Source organism: Nycticebus coucang, chromosome 22 (genome assembly GCF_027406575.1).
Source record: "Nycticebus coucang isolate mNycCou1 chromosome 22, mNycCou1.pri, whole genome shotgun sequence".
Taxonomy (NCBI): domain Eukaryota; kingdom Metazoa; phylum Chordata; class Mammalia; order Primates; family Lorisidae; genus Nycticebus; species Nycticebus coucang.
In genome coordinates this window covers 5,397,639-5,418,672 of record NC_069801.1, presented here as the reverse complement: position 1 = coordinate 5,418,672, position 21,034 = coordinate 5,397,639, and the positions used below count along the sequence as shown (strand labels likewise).

Below are 21,034 nucleotides of genomic sequence, written 5' to 3'. Positions count from 1 at the left end.
CGCGCGACGCACCCTCTACTGGCGCAGAAGCCGCGGCTGCCCTCAGACGTGTGAGGCAAGCTGCGCGTCGAGAGGCTCCTGGGGCTCGGCAGCCGCCGCCGGATCCCGCGCAGGCTGAGCAGCAGGGTCCGGCGAGCCCAGGGACCGGCGGGCGGGAGACAAAGCGGCCGCGCGACGCCGGCCTGGCCCCACGCAGCCACTCGGCCGCGGCATCGCCCCTTTAAGCGTGCGGCCGCCCGGATTGGCTGCGCCCGGGAGGCGGGGCGGAGCTCGCTTACTATATAAGGGCGGCGGAGGCGGCGGCGGCCACGGCGGCCGAGTGTGAGACTGGGAGCACGAGCGGGAGGGCAGCGAGGCGCCTGCGCGGTGTCCGGGCCCCCGAGCCCGCGGCGCTGAGCCAGCCGGGACGGACATGCGCGGGAGGGCGCCCCGGGGCAGCCGCCGCTCCTCCCGGGTAAGGGGCCTGGCGGCGGAGGGGTGGACGGGCGGCGCCGCGCTCCGCTGCCCCGGGACCAGGGCGGCTCCCCGGCGCGAGGGCCGGGGGCGCGGAGGGCGCGGGCGAGGGTCGCCGCGACGCGGAGTCCCCGCCGGGCCGAGGGAGGGGCGGGCCCGGGCCGGGGGCGCCGGCGTCCGCCTTGTCCCCTCCAGGCGGCAGTGGGCGCCGCGCCGCCGCTCGCCTCGGCCATGCCCCCCGGCGCCCCGGACACGTCTCCCCGGCACCCGGGACCGGCCTCGGGCCGCGGACGGGGCTCCCGAAGCGGCGAGCACCGGGGTCCTCCCCACCAGCCGGGGCTCGCGGGGCGCTGCGCGGAGATCAGTGGCTTCGGGCACCAGGGAAATTGGGGTGGGTTTCTTCCCCCTTTTAAAACATCGGGACCACGTTTGCCTGTGAACACCGTCTGCCGGGGAACCTGCCCTGAAAGCGGTGTGTGTGTTGGGGGGCGGGGGGCGGCTGCTGGAGGCTCGGTGATTGCTTGTCTGTGATTGGTACCAGTCCTCCTCGGCGGTCAGCCTGGGTCCCTCTGCCTGATTTCTCGGCGACGATGGTGATTCGTAAATCATCTTTAAATTCAGCTGAGCTGTAGGTAGCCTTTTCCTCCTCTTAGAAACGTGGTTCTTTGCTATGAATATCTTCAATACCGCTTCAAAAAGAATGGAACTGCAGAATTACGTGTTCAAACGTGGATGTTTGTTGGGAATTGTGCATCATGGCCTTGTACAAATTAACCATGATTGGTACTGCGCTGGTGCTTGCTAAGTCTTTATTAGGATTTCATCATTGCTCAAAAGAAACCAGTGTCTTCCCTGATAAAAATATGAATAGATCGTTAGTCATAAACTTCAGTGTAGTCAGAATGGAGACTGTAGCTTTAAAAGAGATGTGTTGGTGACTTGAAGGTTACACCTGCAACACAGGTAGGGCAGGACTGGTTTCTAGGCAACTGTCAGGGGTGAAGAAAGGTGAGATTAAAATGCCTTTTTTTTTTTTTCTGGAGAACAAGTTTTCGAGCTTTTTATATCTGTAGGAATGCAGTGGACACACATTTGTTGAGACGACCAGACCATCTAAGTTCACCCTGCCTAGCATTTCTTTTTCTGAAACTGTATTTTTTTCTTTACATTTCTGTAATGACAGTATATGGTTTTAAGTGCAATTTTACTTAAACCGAGACTAGAGATGTGCTAGGTACCTGTATCAGCAAATGACCAAAATTTGCAAAGACCAAAACAAAAGAAGCTTTTTTCTTGCTAATGTTCTTTTTTTACCAGTATGTTATCAACTAAACTCTTCTTGTTATTAGCAAGTTTGGAAAGAAATATACAGATGTTTTAGCATGAACAGACACTATTTGTCATTTCCGTCACTTCACGCAGAGGTTTATTTTCACCTGTGTGTTCCAGTGGACACACTTGGTAATAGGCGATAAGTGGTCTTGGACTAACAGTTTGGACTGTAAACTCCATACGGGTAGGAACTCTGTCTGGAACCTCTGCTTCTGTCTCATGCAGCCTCACACATAGTTGATGTTGATGAATAATTGCACAAAAGCATGTTTTACATTTTAAGGCTTAGCAAGATTGGACCTGTCACTGATAAAGGTTGGAAAGCACATCTGTTTAACTTTTTTAATGGCTGTTATGAAATGTCTGAATTATTCATGTTTTTAACAGATAGGTAAAATTGTTTCAATTAATCCTTTTTAAGTTCATAATAGATACTGGTCACTTTTGGTGAGATTTAATATGCTATAAACTTGAAAATAACTCTTGGCTGCTGCTTCTCAGAAGCTGAACTACATACCACTTCCTTTCTGCTAACACTAATGGTAGCCTTTAAAAGCAAGTTGCTTAAATTGCAGGTACAGTCTAACATGCTTGAAACTGACCTGCTTGTCTACATACCATCGGGTTGCTCTAGAAAGGTGAGCAGAGGAGGGAAAAGGTGGTGCCAAGGGTAATTCCAGGAATTTGAATGTTGGTAGGCTCCCTCTCCCAGAGAAACAACTCTGCTCTTAATCTAAATAAATTTGAATTGGTACCTTATGATCTGGAAGCATTTAGCATCCTTTGCATGTGTTTGGCTATGCTTTATAAAAGCTAATGAATAACTCACTAGCTAAATACAGTCCAGTTATGGTGGTCTGGCATTGTTCACACTGTGTAGATGAAAGAGGTGAGTCTCAGGGTCCTGAATGCAAGTTAGTAGCTTAACAGAATTAGTTTTAAGGTAGGAAGAAGAAAGTGGGATTCAGATTTCAAAAGGTGGGGGAGAGAAGATTCTGAGACTTGAAGTCTTCATTGATACTTCAGTCCAGTCCACTTCCTTGAGCCATAAAACTGGGTAGTACTAGAAAACGAGGGATCTCCCAGGTCTCAAGGAATATACTTTTAAAATGTGGGGTTTTGGCTACATAAAACAGAGTCCCTTTCAACTTGGAAACGATAGGAAGGTAATGATTTGAAGACATCGTCCAAAAGCTCTTATTAAAGACCCACAAGTATGAAACTGGACTAACTGTAGATTGTTTTTAAAAAATAACTATTCACTCTCTGTGGAATGCTCTTCTCTTCTCATGGCTGCCTCTTTTTCATCCTCACCTACTCAGAGAGGCCTTCCCTAACCACCTATGTGAATTTGTTCTTCTCTCCCTCCTTATGATATTACTGTACCCTGTGTGTTTCCTTAGAAGTTATCAGTCTGAAATTGTTCCTTGCTTATTTATTATCTCACCTTTCATTAGACTGAAGGCTTCCTCGGGCAGCGATTTTTTTCACCTATCTTAGTGTCTAGTTCCAAAGAAGCACTTGATAAGTATTCGTGAAAAGAATCGATCCCTGCAGGTGGTGATCACCGTGGGTTCCTGTCTCTGCAGCTGACTAGCTCTTAGGGCTTGAGGGTTTTACTCAACAATTCTTCGCTTGAGTTTCCCCGTTTATAAACAATGTTAGGAAGAGAAATGAGGTTGTTGCCTAAAATGAAGGTACTGTAGAATGGAGAACCCGTGAGAGTGGAGCGGGGACAATGCTGGATTATAGGACAGAAGAGCCGGGATAGCCTTTTTGCTCATAGCGAGATGTTTCACCTCACTCTTACTTCCTCATCTGCAAAGTGGAGGTTATAATCCCTGCCTCTTCTTACAGGGATGTTGTGGGGATCAAGTGAGATAATGTACAAGAAAGTGCTTTGTAATTTGCAGAGTGCTTTACAAATATAAGATATTCTGTTATTAAATTCCGGATTCTACAGTAGAGCCTGATTAAATGCTATCATTGGGATCTATGCTGTGGAAGTGTATGAAAAGGAGGCCCCACGGGTATGTGCAGTAATACCTTTTTTGTGAGTAAAGATTTGGGTTACATCAAATGCTGTGTTATAATGGGTTATATGGTGGTGAGGCATCGATGTATCATTAAAGATCGCGGGCTTCAAAGAATTGTTTGAAATGGTCATGGAATGTTCAATTCATACCCTAGCCCAGTCATTTTAGAGGATATATAGGCCAAATCTACAATTAATTTTTATAGTAGAATTTCAGGGAGTTAAATTAAAACAGGAACTTTCAAAGCCTGCATGTTACCCAAGAAAAACTATTACCAAGACCAACCAGGAAATCCCCAAAAAAGTACATCTGTGCTACCCTTAAAAGATGAGCATTATACTTGGTCAGATCTTATTCCACCTTTAGAGAATCTTATAGACCAGAAGAGGCAGTGGAGTGTTGATGAAAGGCCTGGACTCTGTAGCCAGGCTGTCTGGTGTTTAAGTCCTGGCCCCACGTTTCCCCAGCGTTGACCCCTGAACTCTGTAGGTCTCCGTTCTTCATGTGTAAGTGAGGGTGAGGGTGAGGATGGAGACCCACCTTACAGTGATTCTGAGGATTAAATCAGCCAATATGTGGAAGGCACTTAGGACAAGGTCTGCCTGGTAGATGAGTGTCCAGTGAATGTTATTTATTTATTTTTATTGTTTGGGATTCATTGAGTGTACAAAGAATTAGCTTACACTGATTTGCATTTGTTAGGTAAAGTCCCTCCTGTAATTGTGTCCAGCTCCCAGGTTATTTATGGTTTTATATTAATTGTAACAAGTTACCGATTGGGTGACTTAAATCCACATAAAATAAATTTGAAGTTTTAAACACCGTTGTACTCATCAGTATTAAGATTAGAACAGAATTCATATATCTTTACAGTAAGAAATCTGTTGTATCAAAAAAGGAATAATATTTTTCTGTGTTCTGTGTGTATATATATAGTTGCTGATTGTAGTACTTTGTAGGAAAAGTACAAAGAACAAAAGAATATATTCCTGCCGCCCTCCTCCTCTGCTATCACACCAAAATTGAGTGGGAGACTAAGCGAATCAAAAGGCTATTGATTATGGTGGCTGGACCAATAGGTTTATTGTCAGCTTGCCATTTCTTAAAATACTTAGCTAGAAAATATTCTGAATTATTGAAGACAGTATGTCATTTGTGCTTTTTTTTTTTTTTTGACAGTCTGAAGATAAATTATTTTCTTTGTTGCCTCCATTTTCACCACCTACAAATGGGCCATTATGTGGAAGACCCGTTTGAGGCCTGGAGGTGACACACCCAGAAGCTCATCTTTACCACACTGAACTGCATTCTGAACAGCTACCGAGCATCAAGTTTTGCTTAAATTTATGCAGGAATAGTTTAATTACATTACGATATGACTTTATTTTGAAAGCCATCTGTGCTTTTACTTTTAAAGGCTGTTTGTGCTTCCCGGGACGGTAGAGTACAAGGAGAGGGATTTTCTTGACTTGTTTCCCCTTTTCTTTCCCAACCCCCAAATCATAGCCTATTAAATTGAAATCTGAAAAACTCTGAACTGGGGCCTTTGTTTTTGAATAATTTGTGCAAATTCTCCTTTTGCTTTTAGTAATTAAACTCGCGACAGAATAACTCTCAGAAACACTGACTATGTTAGATGAATATCAGCGGGGTTACTCAGATTATTAATGAAATTCTATAAAACCGCTAAACCGAATGTTCAGGGTGTCAGCCTGCTTACTAGTGCTTTAGACACTAATCACGATAAAATTGGTAGGTTTTTTGGTTTGAGTGGTTTTGGGTTTTTGTTCCCATTTTTCCCAAAGGTGAAATTTTAGACATTTTTATATTTGTTTGTTTGTTTTTGGCCGGGGCTAGGTTTGAACCCGCCACCTCCAGCATATGGGACCGGCGCCCTACTCCTTGAGCCACAGGCACCACCCAAAATTTTAGACATTTTTAAAAATGAACATAAACGTGCAGAGACTGGTAGATTTGGGGAAGATCACAAGTCACAGAATTTGTCATGTTCCTAAAGCAGTGTTGTTTTATACATTTTAGCCCTAAATATATTACCTTGTGTCTCCCCTGGGTATGGAAGTAGTTATATAGGTAATTGTTAAATGCAATTGAAAAGCCCATTTATCACCCTGAGTAAACAGAAATCAGGTTCTAGAACCAGATTGAAAGAAGGAAATTACATCACACTCTTAAATAAGGAAGCACTGGGCAGAACTGGATGAGTTGTATGACAAAAATGTGCCCCTCCCCCTCTGGCGGAGTGCTTCTGAGATTTATTAATGAGATCTGGTGGCAAGGTAAGCCTATCTAGGTTAATGCCTTAAGGTAGCCTGGTTTAATACTTTTAATAGACTATCCTTAAGGTAAAGGTATACGATTTCACCTTAATAAAGAAGGTACAGTGTGCTTTTTGGTGTAACTTTTTTTTTTTAAAGGAATGTGATTTTTTTTTTTTTTGACACAGTCTCACTCTCTTGCCAAGGCTAGCCAGGCTAGAGTGCTGTGGTGTCAGCCTATCTCACATCAACCTCAAACTCCTGGGCTCAAGCCATCCTCCTGCCTCAGCCTCCTGAGTAGCTGGGACTACAGGATTATTTGTTGGGGGGTTTTGTTTTGTTTTTTCCTCTTTTAGTGGAGACAGGGTCTTGCTCTTGATCAGGCTGGTCTCTAACCCCTGAGGCTCAAGCAATCCTCCCTCCTCAACCTCCCAGAGTGCTGGGATTACAGGCATGAGCCACCAGGCTGAGAGCCTGACTAAAGGAATGTGACCTTAAACTTAGCAACAGGAACACAGTAGGTGCATTGTAATCTAGAAGGGATATTGTGTAAGAGAAGGTAAAATCAAGTGCTTTCAGGACCCACTCTAATTTCAGTAAATACACAGTAACAAACCAATATAGAAAGTTACATTGTTAACCACTGAAACTCATGATTTTTAGTCAATCTGTACAGAGTCCACTTTGCATTCTGGAAGTCACTTTAATGATGATTCCTTCCTGTCTGAAACTTATTTGACTATTACTGGACAGTCTTAGCACTCCAGCACATGTTAGGCGCTGTGACCGACAGTGTATGTGACTCTTCCTCTGTAATTTCTTAAAAATGAGATGGTTATTTTCACAGTATCTATTTAATAAATAATAGAGATGATTGATGCCAAGATTTACAGGGAGAAAACATAAGTCAGACATGAGTGCTGTCCTAAAAGACCTGGAGGAAACTGGGGACTAGCGAGAACCTGGTTTGGTGGTTCATAGTAAGGAGAGGATTCTCGGATCTCAGATTCTCCCAAGTCTGGTGAAAAGAGAAGCAAGAGCTTGAAAAAGATAGATTGGGTCCATGATGTGGAGGCCTCTCATGCCAGGCTGAGGGGGGTTCATTTAGGACCCTTGGAAAATTGGGGGCAGTGAAAGAACTTGGTTTGAACTACATTTAAGGAGTATTGATCTGGTCCTGGTGTGTAGAATGGGTTGGGTATTTTCAGACCCCAGAAAGGATGATGCTTATGAATGGAAGGAAGATAAGATTTGGGAAACTGTGTAGAAATAGTCTGTGGAACTTGGCAATTGATTGTATGTTGGCCTCAGGTCAAAAATGGTGCCTTGAGGAGAAGTGTGATTCTTAGACCTTGAACTGGTCTGGGGAAGGGGTGGGGTGTGACCTTATGTAGAAGGAGGAGATGCCAGTGGACCTCACCAGACAGTAGGAAACGCAAAGCTGGGGTCTTCATCAGGAGCTAGCTAGGAATTAAACTATGGAAATGGGTTACAACTTGGTGAGGTGGAGAGAAAATAAAAGGAAAGCCTCAAGAATAATGACTTCAGGGGATTTCTCCCCCAAATTAAGAAAAGATCAAATTATGTTAACAGGAAGTAGTTCACATCTGAGATTGGTACTTAACAGCATTTTGACCCATTAAAAAAACTAAAGATTATAGCTTATGAACCTTAAAAAAGTTATGCCCAAGGTTATTTGGACCCTGGTCTAAACCATGCTGTCCAAACGAACATTCGTTTTCCTATTTTTGCATTTCATAACAGAAAGCCATCTTATACTTTTGGATAGTGATTCTCCCACATAGGTGTATTTTTGTAATTGTTTTCTTTTTTTTTTTTGTAGAGACAGAGTCTCACTTTATGGCCCTTGGTAGAGTGCCGTGGCCTCACACAGCTCACAGCAACCTCCAACTCCTGGGCTTAAGCGATTCTCTTGTCTCAGCCTCCCGAGTAGCTGGGACTACAGGCGCCCGCCACAACGCCCAGCTATTTTTTGGTTGCAGTTCATCCGGGGCCGGGTTTGAACCCGCCACCCTCGGTATATGGGGCCGGTGCCTTACCGACTGAGCCACAGGCGCCGCCCTGTAATTGTTTTCTTAATGAATTGTAAAATAGAGCTAGTCTTGCAGTTACAGGGGGACGTGCCATTTGAAACACTGCAGCAGTATTTAAGTTTCATTTGAGCACAGTCTGTCTTTTTGGCTGGGGTTTGGCCAAACCGATTGATCCACCACCCCTAAGAGTAAATACTGAAGGTGGAAAAGAGTTTCAGGTGGATCATACCCTTAGTTTACAATCTGGGGAACGTGTGTTTAAAAGTCTGCTTCCAAACCTATGGCACGCTGCCCTTTTGAGGCTATGGTTTGAAGTTATTTTCCGAAAGAAGAGAACATGGTAATTGTATTGCACCCTCCCTTCTCCCATGCAAGCAAGTAGGAAGTTCGGACAGTTTCATAACATGGCCCATTCACAATTCCCCATTGAGATTTAGAGGCAGGTCACCTTCTACGAAGAGACAAAGACACTATTGTGGTCAGAAGTGAGCTGGCTTAGTGAACACAATTCTTTTTATACTAAAAAAATTTTTTTCTTAAGAAAGCTAACAAGTAGGTGATGGAAACAATGAATGCAAAATAACTTTTTCTAGAACACATAAATAATTTTAAGTGCCATTGAAATGTAAGTTTAGAATTCCAGGGCAATTTCTGCAGAGGCGATAGTTACACAATCATTCTGTTGAAAGCTAAGATTTAGATGGCATCAGGAGGCTGACACACAGTAATTACTAGTAGGACTTGTTGGCTTGCAGACAGGTGGGGGTTGGGCCTCCGAGTCCCCCACAGCGTTTTCCTGTAATCTGGGCGACTGATCTTCAAACGTGTGCTTTCAAACTACTTAAATTCCATATTCTTCCTATCTTGCCTTTCATTTTTATATTACCACAGATGCCTTCCCTACAGTCTTGCCAGTGCTTGTAGAATGCTTAGAAAAAGCTCGATAAAATGCTGGGCTAAGTACACAGGGGAGAGGCTAGCAATATTTTTTTAATTGGTTTTTAAATTTTTTATAGCTTCATGGTAGATAACACATTTGCTTCATTTCAGCGATCTAAAAACCAGCCCTCCAACCAACCGATCATTTACGGTTCCTGAATGGCAGACTTTTTTATCATGTATCTTTGAGCTACTGATTTCAGGAAAAATAATGCTTGACTCTCTGAAACAATATTTTAAACCTATCAAAAACTCTTTCTACTACTCGGGAGGCTGAGGCAAGAGAATCGCTTAAGCCCAGGTGTTGGAGGTTGCTGTGAGCTGTGTGATGCCACGGCACTCTACCGAAGGGCCATAAAGTGAGACTCTGTCTCTACAAAAAAAAAACAAACTCTTTCTAGTGTACTAAAACAGCTGACTTTGAAAGAGTAAAATGCAGAGAATCAGAGATTAGGAACCCCCCCACCCCCGTTTTGTCCCTGGAATCTTTGACTTGTAGAACATTACTATCTCTGTGTTCCTTCCTTCCTTTTTTTTTTAGAGATGAGTCTCACTTTGTCACCCTCTATAGAGTACTGGGGCGTCACAGCTCACAGCAACTTCCAGCTCTTGGGCTCGGGTGATTCTCTTGCCTCAGCCTCCCGAGTAGCTGGGACTACAGGCACCCACCACAACGGCTGGCTATTTTTTTGTTGCAGTTTGGCCCGGGCTGGGTTTGAACTCGCCACCCTTGGTATATGGGGCCGGCGCCCTGCTTACTGAGCCACAGGTGCCACCCTTTGTGTTCCTTTCTAAGGTGAAAAAATAAAATCTTGCAGAGTGTTTTCAAAAGATTTTTAGCTTAAGAAATACCCGGTGCCTCACACACTGTCTATACTTCAGTTGATACTGATGGTGATAATTAGATGGCATTATACAATCATTCACTGAACAAACATTCACTTACTGAGCACCTACTAATGTTCCAGGTACTGATTATTAAAAGGTGATTGAGACACAGCCTGTTCCTGAACTCACCGTCTTGTGGGAGGCGACAGATTTGTAAATAATAGATTTGAAGTTGCTGAGCAATTATGTGCATCCCTCCCCTCCCCCAGCAAATGTGTCCTAGTCACCCTGGTGTCATCCACAGTCCTCAGCTAGGGCCTGGCAGGAGGGAGGTGTGCAGGTATTTCCTGAGAGAGTGAGAAAGTGTTGTAGAATGCATCCGGGCATAACCCAGAAGGAGTCAGTGACACACAGACGTCTTGACAGGTATCGTCCTACTGTCCTGGAGACAAAAGCCTAACTCCTGTAAGTGAACATGAATATCTGAGAACTGGCAGACACTGGTGCTAATTTATGCTTATACAACAAAGAATAGGAAAATTTAAAAGAGGCAGTAGGGACTCCAGACAGGTGCCATCCAACAGAGGAGGAAGGGGTTCCTGGAGTTGAGGGACTACTAGTTTTAAAAAAACATACTTCGCCTTTATAATCCATGCCTTGCAGCTAAGCAGGATGGGAATGACTAGGCCTTGCACAAAGGAGAATGCAAAGAATGTACCTTTTAGTTTGTCTTTAAAGGGAGGGGGGAAGTGTCCAAGGCTTCCACTGTAGCTAAGCAGTCTTGCAGAACTTGGTTTTTACAGGATAATAGAAATTAGTATTTTCATATATAACTATTCCTTGGGCAAATAATAACTGGAAAATTTGTCTTCCCATGGTCAACCTTGAAATACAAAATCCAAATAAGTTCTGGTCTATGGGGTAGTCAGGTGCCAATACTGTAGAATTACCTGTTTAATTTCAGCTTTGGGGTTTAGTATTAGTTCTGCAGTATAAAATTCAGTAGTCATTTCTGAAATTACCTTTTTTTTTTTTTTAACTTTTTGAGACAGAGTCTCACTATGTCACCCTGGGTAGAGTGCTATGGCGTCACAGTTCACAGCAACCTCCAACTCTTGGGCTTAAGCGATTCTCTTGCCTCAGCCTCCCAAGTAGCTGGGACTACAGGTGCCCGCCACAACGCTCGGCTATTTTTTTGTTGTTGTGGTTGTCATGTTGTTTAGCTGGCCCGGGCCAGGTTCAAATTCACCAGCCTTGGTATATGTGGCCGGTGCCCTACCCACTGAGCTATGGGCACCACCTGAAATTACCTTTTTAGCTCAGGAAGAATTAGCAGGATTCCCTGGTGCTTCAATGCCCAGTACAGGCGCGTCGTAGGAGGTTGGTTTAACAGCTCGGAGAGGAAGGTTTGTGTGTTTTGGCAGGTGAGCACACTTGTGCAACTCACGGGCTCTGCTTTGGCTGGCAATAGATTGTTTCTGATTTTGCTAAAACATTTCATGTCTTGGAATGTATTTTTTGTATTTACAAAAAAGTTAATTAGGGTCTAGATTTAAGTACCCTTACTGGAAGTAAGAATTAGGTAAAGAATTCAGTGAAAGTCTACAACTAATCATTTCTGTTCAGTACCCCTTCACCCTAAATTCTCTAGTACTAGCTCCGTGGTGGAATGTAGACCATCCTAATGGGGTCTTTCTAGATGTTTCTTCATCTCTTCTCTGTACCCCTTAGGGAATGAAAGCTACTGGTTGATTTGAAAATCCCTGGGTCTCACAAGTCTGGAGACATCCCAGAATACGGCACAATGTCAACAGCAGGAATTGCTGCTCAGGAGATTAGAGTCCCATTAAAAGCTGGATTTCTACATAATGGCCAAGCCATGGGCAGCCTGAAGACCTGCTGGGGCAGTCGCAGTGAGTTTAAAAAGTGAGTAGAGGCCTTACCCTGCGTGATCTGAGGAAACGTGGGATATTAAAAGTGACAGAGGACGTAATTGCTCCTTGATTATGACCAAGATGTTTCCTTTCCTTTTAGCAACTTTTTAAATATTGACCCCATAACCATGGCCTACAGTCTGAACTCTGCTGCTCAGGAGCACCTAACATCTATTGGTATGTATTCCGAAAATCTGAGTGAAGTGAGCATTTGAGGAACAGTCTGGATGACTGTTAGCTTGTCCAGCAGCATTTTTTAAATGAGGAAACCTGTATTGTTTCCAACAACAGCCTGACCCCTAGTGGCACTAGATTCTGAAGACAACTGTTTTTCTCCAGTTGTTTCACTCCACTTCCTTTATCCTGAATCGCTGCTTCCCAGCTACAACTATTTATGAAAGTGTGATGTTTTGAAATCAGGAATGAGTTCCCATTCCAGCTGTGATGCGTACTTAACTTTGAGAAACCTTAGACAAGACTCACCTTCTTACTAGTATTGAGTGCGTGTGCAAAAGTGACAGATGAAAGTAGTACGTGTTAAGGCTTAGAAAATTGTGTCTATATAGTACATTTAATGTAAACGTGATGGATTTTTGTCAAGAGTTGCTTATCATTAGCCAGGCATTGTGGCGGGCGCCTGTAGTCCCAGCTACTCGGGAGGCTGAGGCAGGAGAATCGCTTAAGCCCAGGAGTTGGAGGTTGCTGTGAGCTGTGATGGCACGGCACTCTGCCGAGGGTGACACCATAAGACTCTGTCTCAAAACAGAAAAAAAAAAGAGTTGCTTATCAGTTGAACACACTGCGAGCAAGTTGACTCTCTGGCAGTGTTAGGACGTGCTGGAAGTAAAGGCCTGGTCTTACCTCACTCGCACCCTGCGTGCCTTGTGTCGTCACGTGTCTTGAATGGAAGGCTGGTGTAGTATGGTACTCATGGAAATTACATGCTGCTCATCTCCACAAATTTTGCACATGTCACAAAACTTGCCTGTGATGAGTGGGTGTGTGCTCTGCACATGTCCAAGGGAGATAGAAGAGATAGGTTGTTCTTTGAACCAGATCATGTGCGTTAACAATCTTTGGTCTCTAATTACACCTGTGATTACTGCACGGGTGTTCTCAGGGTTACCACAGTCAAGTATTTCCCTCCCGGTTTAGGTAGAAAGCTGTAAGTACAGGTAGCTGGAGCCTCCACCCCACTCAGTGGAGGGGGGTTGTTGCCCTTTCATTAACTTATCTCATTTATTCTAGGGCACACTTCAAAATCTGTTCCGATGAACAGCCACTACTTTACAGAAAATGGTCCACCTCAAAAGTCCAGCTTGCCCCCTCTCATTATTCCTCCAAGTGACAACTTGGGACAACATAATGAGGATCAAGTTGTCTGTGGTTTTAAGAAACTCTCAGTGAATGGGGTCTGTGCCTCTACTCCTCCACTCACACCCATAAAAAGCTCCCCTTCGCTCTTCTCCAGCACGACTCTCTGTGAACGGGGCTCTAGGCCCCTTCCGCCACTGCCGATCTCTGAAGACCTCTCTCTGGACGAGACAGACTGTGAGGTAGAATTCCTAACAAGCTCAGATACAGACTTCCTTTTAGAAAACTATACGTTTTCTGATTTCAAATATGATGTTCCTGGCAGGCGAAGCTTCCGTGGGTGTGGACAGATCAACTATGCATATTTTGACACCCCGGCTGTTTCTGCAGCAGATCTCAGCTGTGCATCTGACCAAAACAAAGGTGTCCCAAGTCCAAATCCTCCACCTCAAAGCCACCGAAGGTTAAGAAGGTCTCATTCAGGACCAGCCGGATCCTTTAACAAACCGGCCATAAGGATATCCAGCTGTCTACACAGAGCTTCTCCTAACTCTGATGAAGACAAACCTGAGGTCCCCCCCAGGGTCCCCATCCCGCCGAGGCCAGCGAAGCCGGATTACAGAAGGTGGTCGGCAGAAGTCACTTCCAGCACTTACAGTGATGAGGACAGGCCTCCCAAAGTGCCGCCCAGGGAGCCTGTGTCCCGGAGTAACTCCCGCACACCGAGTCCTAAAAGCCTTCCCTCTTACCTCAATGGGGTCATGCCCCCGACCCAGAGCTTTGCTCCTGATCCCAAGTATGTCAGCAGCAAAGCTCTGCAGAGACAGAGCAGCGAAGGAGCTGCCAACAAGGCTCCTTGCATCCTGCCCATTATTGAAAATGGGAAGAAGGTTAGTTCAACACATTATTACCTACTACCTGAGAGACCACCGTACCTGGACAAATATGAAAAATTTTTTAGGGAAGCAGAAGAAACAAATGCAAGTCCCCAAATCCAGCCATTGTCTGCTGACAGCAGTGTAGTCTCAGCCACGGAGAAGCTGGACTCCAAAGCAAAGGTGGATCCGGGCGGCCCCGGGAAGCGTAAGCACTTGTCCTACGTGGTTTCGCCTTAGACCGCAGGGCTGTGGTTCAGCAGAGTTTGCATAGGAGCAGATGGCTCTCAGTTTTCCATTTTGATTGAGGTTCACAGAAAAATCTTCCAGATTGTAAAATAAAATAGTTGAGCTCTCTGTCTTAATGAGAAAAATTTAGAGCAATCGTGAGATGCTATTGTGCTGAGAATCCCCGATTTTGTTAGATGGAGAAAAGTCTATTCAAGTTTATAATTTAAAGATGTGATGGCAGGGAGGGAGGATGGGGAAACTTTTATATATTCGTACCTTATATGCCTACATATAAACTTGTGGTATAACCATAAACCATAGTTTCAGGTTAACCGGTTAGTTACTATCTTAGAGTAATATATATTCAGAATAGCTAAAACCCAACCTGACAGACTGAAAATTGAGCAAATGGAAGAAAATACAGTGTTGCTTATTTCGGAATTATGAAAAAAGATTATTCTTGTTTTGTAGGTTTGAAGATTTGTGGCTTTTAGGCCTGTTCCATTTTGTTCATTTGCAAGCGGTCTTTCCCAGGGAGGGCAGGGTGTACGTCCTTCACCGTGTCCGTGCCGATCTAGTTTGGAGGTCGTCCCGAGGCCTCAGTTTTTGTCTCGCTGAGGGGAGGGATAGCAGGTTATTTGGCAGCCAGTCACCTGCACGCGTCTCATATCTTGAAGAGGGGAAAGATACAGAGTTAGTGAACAATTTCTCCTTACAATTCCTGCTTGATCCTACCCACTGAAGTGGCCGCTTGTGGTACAGGCCTTGCAGACACAGTGGGGTCTTGAGACTCCAGAGGAAAAGCACACTGGATGCCAGTGTTTAGCATGTCAGTTTTACAAAATAATGAAGCAATTAGCTATGTGATTGAGAGTTACTGTGTGGGGATGTGTGTTCTGTTTTTTGTTTTTGTTTTTAGACTGTATTAATAAACAAATACGACACAAGCTGGCCTTGTGTTGCTGGTTCCTAGTCAGTATTTCCTGGGGATTGTTTGCTTTTTAAGTCAAACACTTCTGACCAACAGCATGGTATGTCTTCATACCAGAGGTCACATCAGCGTCTTTCTGCTTTGGAAACTCTCCCAGCCGGCTGCTTCGCCTAGGTGCAGTGAGACACAGCTCACATTCGTCTTCACACCCTTCGATGGATTCAGCTTGAGTAGATAAGCACAGAGAGAAGGTGCTCACTAACAGAGGGACATTGCTACAATGTTCTCTTACTAGTTAAACAAGCTGTTTACAGTTTAAACTGCTGAATATTATTTGAGCTATTTAAAGCTTATTATATTTTAGTATGAACTAAATGAAGGTTAAAACATGCTTAAGAAAAATGCACTGATTTCTGCATTATGTGTACAGTATTGGACAAAGGATTTATTCATTTTGTTGCGTTATTTTGAATATTGTCTTTTCATTTTAATAAAGTTATAATACTTATTTATGATACCATTAGTAATGTTTCTTGACTAAACTCTTATAAAATGTCTGAAGCCATTTGATAGCATCATTTTTAAACACAAGGGAAGATTCATCGAAGCTTACCCTCGCTCTTTAAAATGGCAGATTTTTTTTTTTTGAGACTAAAGAGTCTATATTGCCCAGGCTAGAGTGCTGTGATGTCAGCCTAGCTCATGGCAACCTCAGACTCTTGGGCTCAAGCACTCCTCCTGCCTCAGCGTCTCAAAAATGACAAATAATTTGAGTAACTTGACAAATCATAAAAGCGTACAGTGAAAATGAGCTGTTTTTATTTGCCTTTAACAATTAAAAAGTTGGGTGGCACCTGTAGCTCACTGGGTAGGGCGCTGGCTGGCCACATACACTGAGGGTGGTGGGTTTGAACCCAGCCCAGGCCAGCTAAAACAACAATGACAACTGCAACAAAAAGATAGCAGGGCATTGTGGCAGGCGCCTGTAGTCCCAGCTACTTGGTAGGCTGAGGCAAGAGAAGCACTTAAGACTAGGAGTTTGAGTTGCTGTGAGCTGTGACGCTACGTACTATACTGGGGAGCCACATAGTGAGACTCTGCCTCAAAATAAAGAAAAAAAATAGGGCAGCGCCTGTGGCTCAATGAGTAGGGCGCCAGCCCCATATGCCAAGGGTGGCAGGTTCAAACCCAGCCCCGGCCAAACTGCAACAAAAAAATAGCCCGGCGTTGTGGCGGGCACCTGTAGTCCCAGCTGCTCCGGAGGCTGAGGCAAGAAATCGCGTAAGCCCAAGAGTTAGAGGTTGCTGTGAGCTGTGTGACACCAGGGCACTCTACCCGAGGGCAGTACAGTGAGACTCTGTCTCTACAAAAAAAAAAAAAGAAAAAAGAATAATTAAGAAGTGAACTCTATTCTGGTGTTACCATCAGAACAGACACTGGGGCTCAGCTCCTGTGGCTCAAGCGGCTAAGATGCAGCCACATACAACTGAGCTGGTGGGTTCAAATCCAGCCTGGGCCCACCAAACAATGACGGCTGCAACCAAAAAACAGCCGGGTGTTGTGGCCGGCGCCTGTAGTCCCAGCTACTTGGGAGACGGAGGCGGGAGGATTGCTTGAGCCCAGGAGTTGGAGGTTGCTGTGAACTGTGATGCCACGGCACTCTACCCAGGGTGACAGCTTGAGGCTCTGTCTCAAAAAAAAAAAAAAAAGAAAACAGACACTGGAACAGTCCATATCAGAGAGAAGGTAATGGGAGAGACCAGCTCTGGCTGGACTGAATTTAACTGAGTTTTAGGAGTAGGTCCAGAACTGTTCATTGTTGACTAGAGAAAAGAGAACTATATTCATATATATACTAGTTTCAGAGTCAAAATACAGTAGAACCTCTGTAAGCTGACCACCCAAGGGACTGTAACACACGGGTCACATAAGGGACTAGGCACTCTGTATGATGCACATGTGTGCATGTCCTGTCTATGAAAATCAGGTCAACTGGAGGTGGTCAGCTATGGAGGTCCTACTATATATATATTTTTTTTTTTTTTTTTTTTTTTGGAGACAGAGCCTCACTCTGTAGCACTCGGTAGAGTGCTGCAGTGTCACAGCTCACAACAACCTCCAACTCTCGGGTTTAAGCGATTCTCTTGCCTCAGCCTCCCAAGCAGCTGGGACTACAGGTGCCCACCACCACGCCTGGCTATTTTTGTTGCAATTGCCACTGCTGTTTTTTAGCTGGCTGGGGTCAGGTTCAAACCTACCACCCTCAGTATATGGGGCTGGCCTGTTCTACTATGTATTTTAAGCTTCATTTTGGTTCTTAATTTACCATATAACTAAGTTTAAGGTATATTGGAGCTTTTATTCTTTAAAGTAAAGCTTCTATCACCGTTATTTAATACATAGGGGTTTTTATTTTTGTTTTGAGACAGAGTCTTACTTTGTCGCCCTTGGTAGTGCTATGGCATCACAGCTCACAGCAACCTCCAACTCTTGGACTCAAGGAATCAACCCTCTTGCCTCAGCCTCTTGAGTAGTTGGGACTACAGGCACCTGCCACAACGCTCAGCTGGTTTTTAGAGACAGGTCTCACTCTTGCATAGGCTGGTCTAGAATTCCTGAGCTCTGGGGAGTAGCTGGGACTACACGTGTCCGCCTGCCACAACGCCCAGCTGTTTTTAGAGATGGGGTCTCACTCTTGCTCAGGCTGGTCTCCCAAAGTCTTGAGCTCAAGCAATCCACCTGCTTGGGCCTCCCAGAGTGCTGGGATTACAGGCGTGAGCCAACAGGCCTAGCCTTACTTTTTATCTTGTAATTAGAGATCAAGAAGTTTCCAACATTAAGATTGTCCTCTGTGCCCATTATCAGGTCCCCCCAGTGATAATATTTTATGTAATTTATCAAAACCAGGACGTTGGCTCCGCGCCAGCCACATAAAACCTGAGCTGGTGGGTTCAAATCCAGCCCAGACCTGCCAAACAACAACAGCTGCAACCAAAAAAAAAAAATAGCTGGGCGTTGCAGTGGGCGCCTGTAGTCCCAGCTACTTGGGAGGTGGAGGCAGAGGCAGGAGAATCGCTTGAGCCCAGGAGTTGGGAGGTTGCTATGAGCTATAATACCATGGCACTCTACCCAGGGCGACAGCTTGAGGCTCTAAAAAAACAAACAAACAAAAAAAGAAACAAACCAGGACATTACCTAGCCCAATATTCACGTAGTATCTCACTTAGAAGTAGTTACAATCAAGCTGAATGTAGGTTCTACTTTTTAAAACTAATTTAGAAATTAATTTTGGTCTTCAGTTAGGCATTTTGTAAAAAGCTAATAAAACTTTATATATTGTCATGTAACTATACATGATGGTGACTATGATTGAAAGGATAAAATCAATGCCTGTTAACTCTGCTCTGCCGAGGTTTCCTGCAACATTAATTTGCACTGGCTCTAGTATAGACACTACTTAGAGAAGTCAGGAATGGTTTTTCTTCTAAAGGCCTCCAAATATCCACAGCCTTGAGGTTCCACTTTTTTTAATCTGAAATGTGTAACAAGCCAGGAAGCCAGATGTGAATTTCTAATTCAGTACTAAAGCTCTGAGATGTTCTTATCCTTAAAAAAATAAGTTTCATTCAAACTAAAATACACTCAAGGACTTGTTTTCTTCATGGGCTAGATCAACTGACAGTGGTTCTGGCCCTTTTCCTCTCTGAATGTGAATCATACAACTCTTAAGAACCATCTTGGGTTTTATTTGGGGAAAGAAGAGGCGAGTATGGTTGTGGTTGGGTGGGAGGTGAGAACAATTTGTCCGAACTCCACTGGCCTTGCCTCTCGCTCCTTGCAACTTACAGTATGATTTAGTCATGTTTAACGTAACCTGATGGCTGTGGGGTGTGAACTGTGCTTTTCACTTGCCTGCGTGGCACGTCACTGCACTCACACCTGAGCCCCTGCAAACCTGCTAGGGAGCGGGTTGAGACAAGTGCCTCTGCCTCCATGCTGTCTGTCCGATTTCAGAGTCCTGTGCCTGAGGAAACCATTCGCATCACGGGGGCTCTGCTGCGATGATCCCGGGTTCTTCAGTGTCCCTCTGCCACTTGGCCGCAGGTGGGGTTTGGATATGGGAAGGTGCCCCGGGAAGGGATAGCAGGGTCTGCTCCAAGTACTAGTTTGCATTGTGTTAGAGACCGGCCATTGGGCTGTGGGCCTGCCATCTCTCTCATACCATCAGCTCTCCCCCATGACCCCAGAACACCACCAGGAAGCCCACACCAGTAATCCTATGGCCAGGTCACTAAAACAACATGCCCACAAATCTGCCTTTTTCCCCTCTCACTAAATAAGAATGTTATCCCAAGGGACCACTGCTCAGGGATGTACGTCATCAATTGAGTTGATATTTTGCTCTTTTGTAGAAAAGCAGCACCTTCATTCCTTGCAAATAATTTTGGAGCCATGTCAAACATCTTAATCACAATATCTCATGCACATTTCTTCATTTTACGCTCATGAAGCTTCAGTCTGGGGCCCTCCCCTGAGTCTGGATGACTTACCCCTCTAGTCAGAATGAGTCCTGTCTTCCTGGCCAAGCCCTGCACCTTCCTCTGGCTGAGCCTTGGCACCGCCTTGGGCCCAGCATGCAGGAAGGAAGCTGTATTTTGTATGTTCTGAGTTCCTGGCTGCCCTTACGTTCTCGGATGAACTAGTGTCCTTGTACAGAGTGTCTCTCCTTAGTAACTGATAAAAGTTCTTGGCAAAGCAGAAGCCAGTTGACAGTTCCTGCAGTTGGGTGAGTCATGGAAGCCTCCGCTCACCAGCTCCAGGCTGCAGGGGCAGCTCCGAGCACTCAGCAGCCCGGCACATGATAAGACTTGTCTGCAAACCGCATCGTCCCAGCCCAGGAGCCTCTAATTACACGTCTGGTGTTTGCAGGAGCCCAGGTGGCCTGTGCTCACTTGGGCCGAGAACTGTGAAGACAGCACGGACTGGGTTCTCACTGCCGGTGCAGAGGGTGGGTGGGGGAGGACCTCAAAGCCCTGTGCGTCACTTGAATACAAATTATAATACCCACATTCCAAAGAAAACAAGAGTCCCCTTGATGATGCACTTCTTTTTTTCTTAAAGCATTGCCACAATTCTATCTTCCAATAGATGTTTCAAGCCCTTTTTGGTTTTTATATCTTGGTTTTCCCCTCTAAGTACAGCAGAGACACCTGGTACCACAGGAGAGTTAGTGTGTGGGAGATGCACAGTGAGAAAGAGTCTGAACGGCGGCGTGCTTTCCTCCACACCATGTGGCTTTGTCTTCCCAAGTGTCTCGCGAGGGGACTTCTGGCGGAGCTGACTTGGCTGCAGGGGTCTTCCACAGCCTTCACAGCCCCCAACTGTCAGGAGCCTGATGTTTGCCAGGCACAGTGCTGGGCACACTGCAATGTCGTATGGTGCCACTGGGATCAGCCTTAGGACCGTGACTCCTACTTTAAAGGAAAGGACACCTGTACAGAGAGCAGAGCAAGAAAGTCACTGCCAATAAGACTGAAGCTGGTCTGGGCGCGTGCAGCCTCTGGCTTAGTGTTGAGGCTGCGAGCTGAAGAGCATTCATTGATCCTCTTAGGAGCATCGGCTGTGTGGGAGGGTTTTGAGGACAGCAGCCAGAAATCTGTTTTTGTTTTTGAAGCTACGTGGGTTTTCTCCCTTCCACATTTAGTTGATGCTGAATAAGTCTGATTGTTTCTTTTACAAGAATCCACAAACTTTAACAATAAGAGATTGCTCTATGTCATCTGGCAAGATGAGATTGTAAGAATCTCATTAAAAAATTGATTTACCCAACT

At 45.0% G+C, this 21,034-nt stretch overlaps 1 protein-coding gene across 2 annotated transcripts; it reads left to right on the top strand.

Annotated features, from left to right (window-relative positions):
- The first annotated feature begins 280 nt into the window (after positions 1-280).
- ERRFI1 (ERBB receptor feedback inhibitor 1) lies at positions 281-15,720 on the top strand. 2 transcript variants are annotated; one of them, XM_053577387.1, is made up of 4 exons: positions 281-454; positions 11,650-11,844; positions 11,953-12,029; positions 13,101-15,720. In XM_053577387.1, the coding sequence occupies exons 2-4, from the start codon at positions 11,723-11,725 to the stop codon at positions 14,279-14,281; spliced, it is 1,380 nt and encodes a 459-aa protein (XP_053433362.1). In that variant the 5' UTR covers positions 281-454; positions 11,650-11,722; the 3' UTR covers positions 14,282-15,720. The 2 variants fall into 2 exon arrangements, with proteins under 2 accessions (XP_053433362.1, XP_053433363.1); XM_053577388.1 differs by lacking the exon at positions 281-454 and adding an exon at positions 784-844.
- The last annotated feature ends 5,314 nt before the right edge of the window (positions 15,721-21,034 follow it).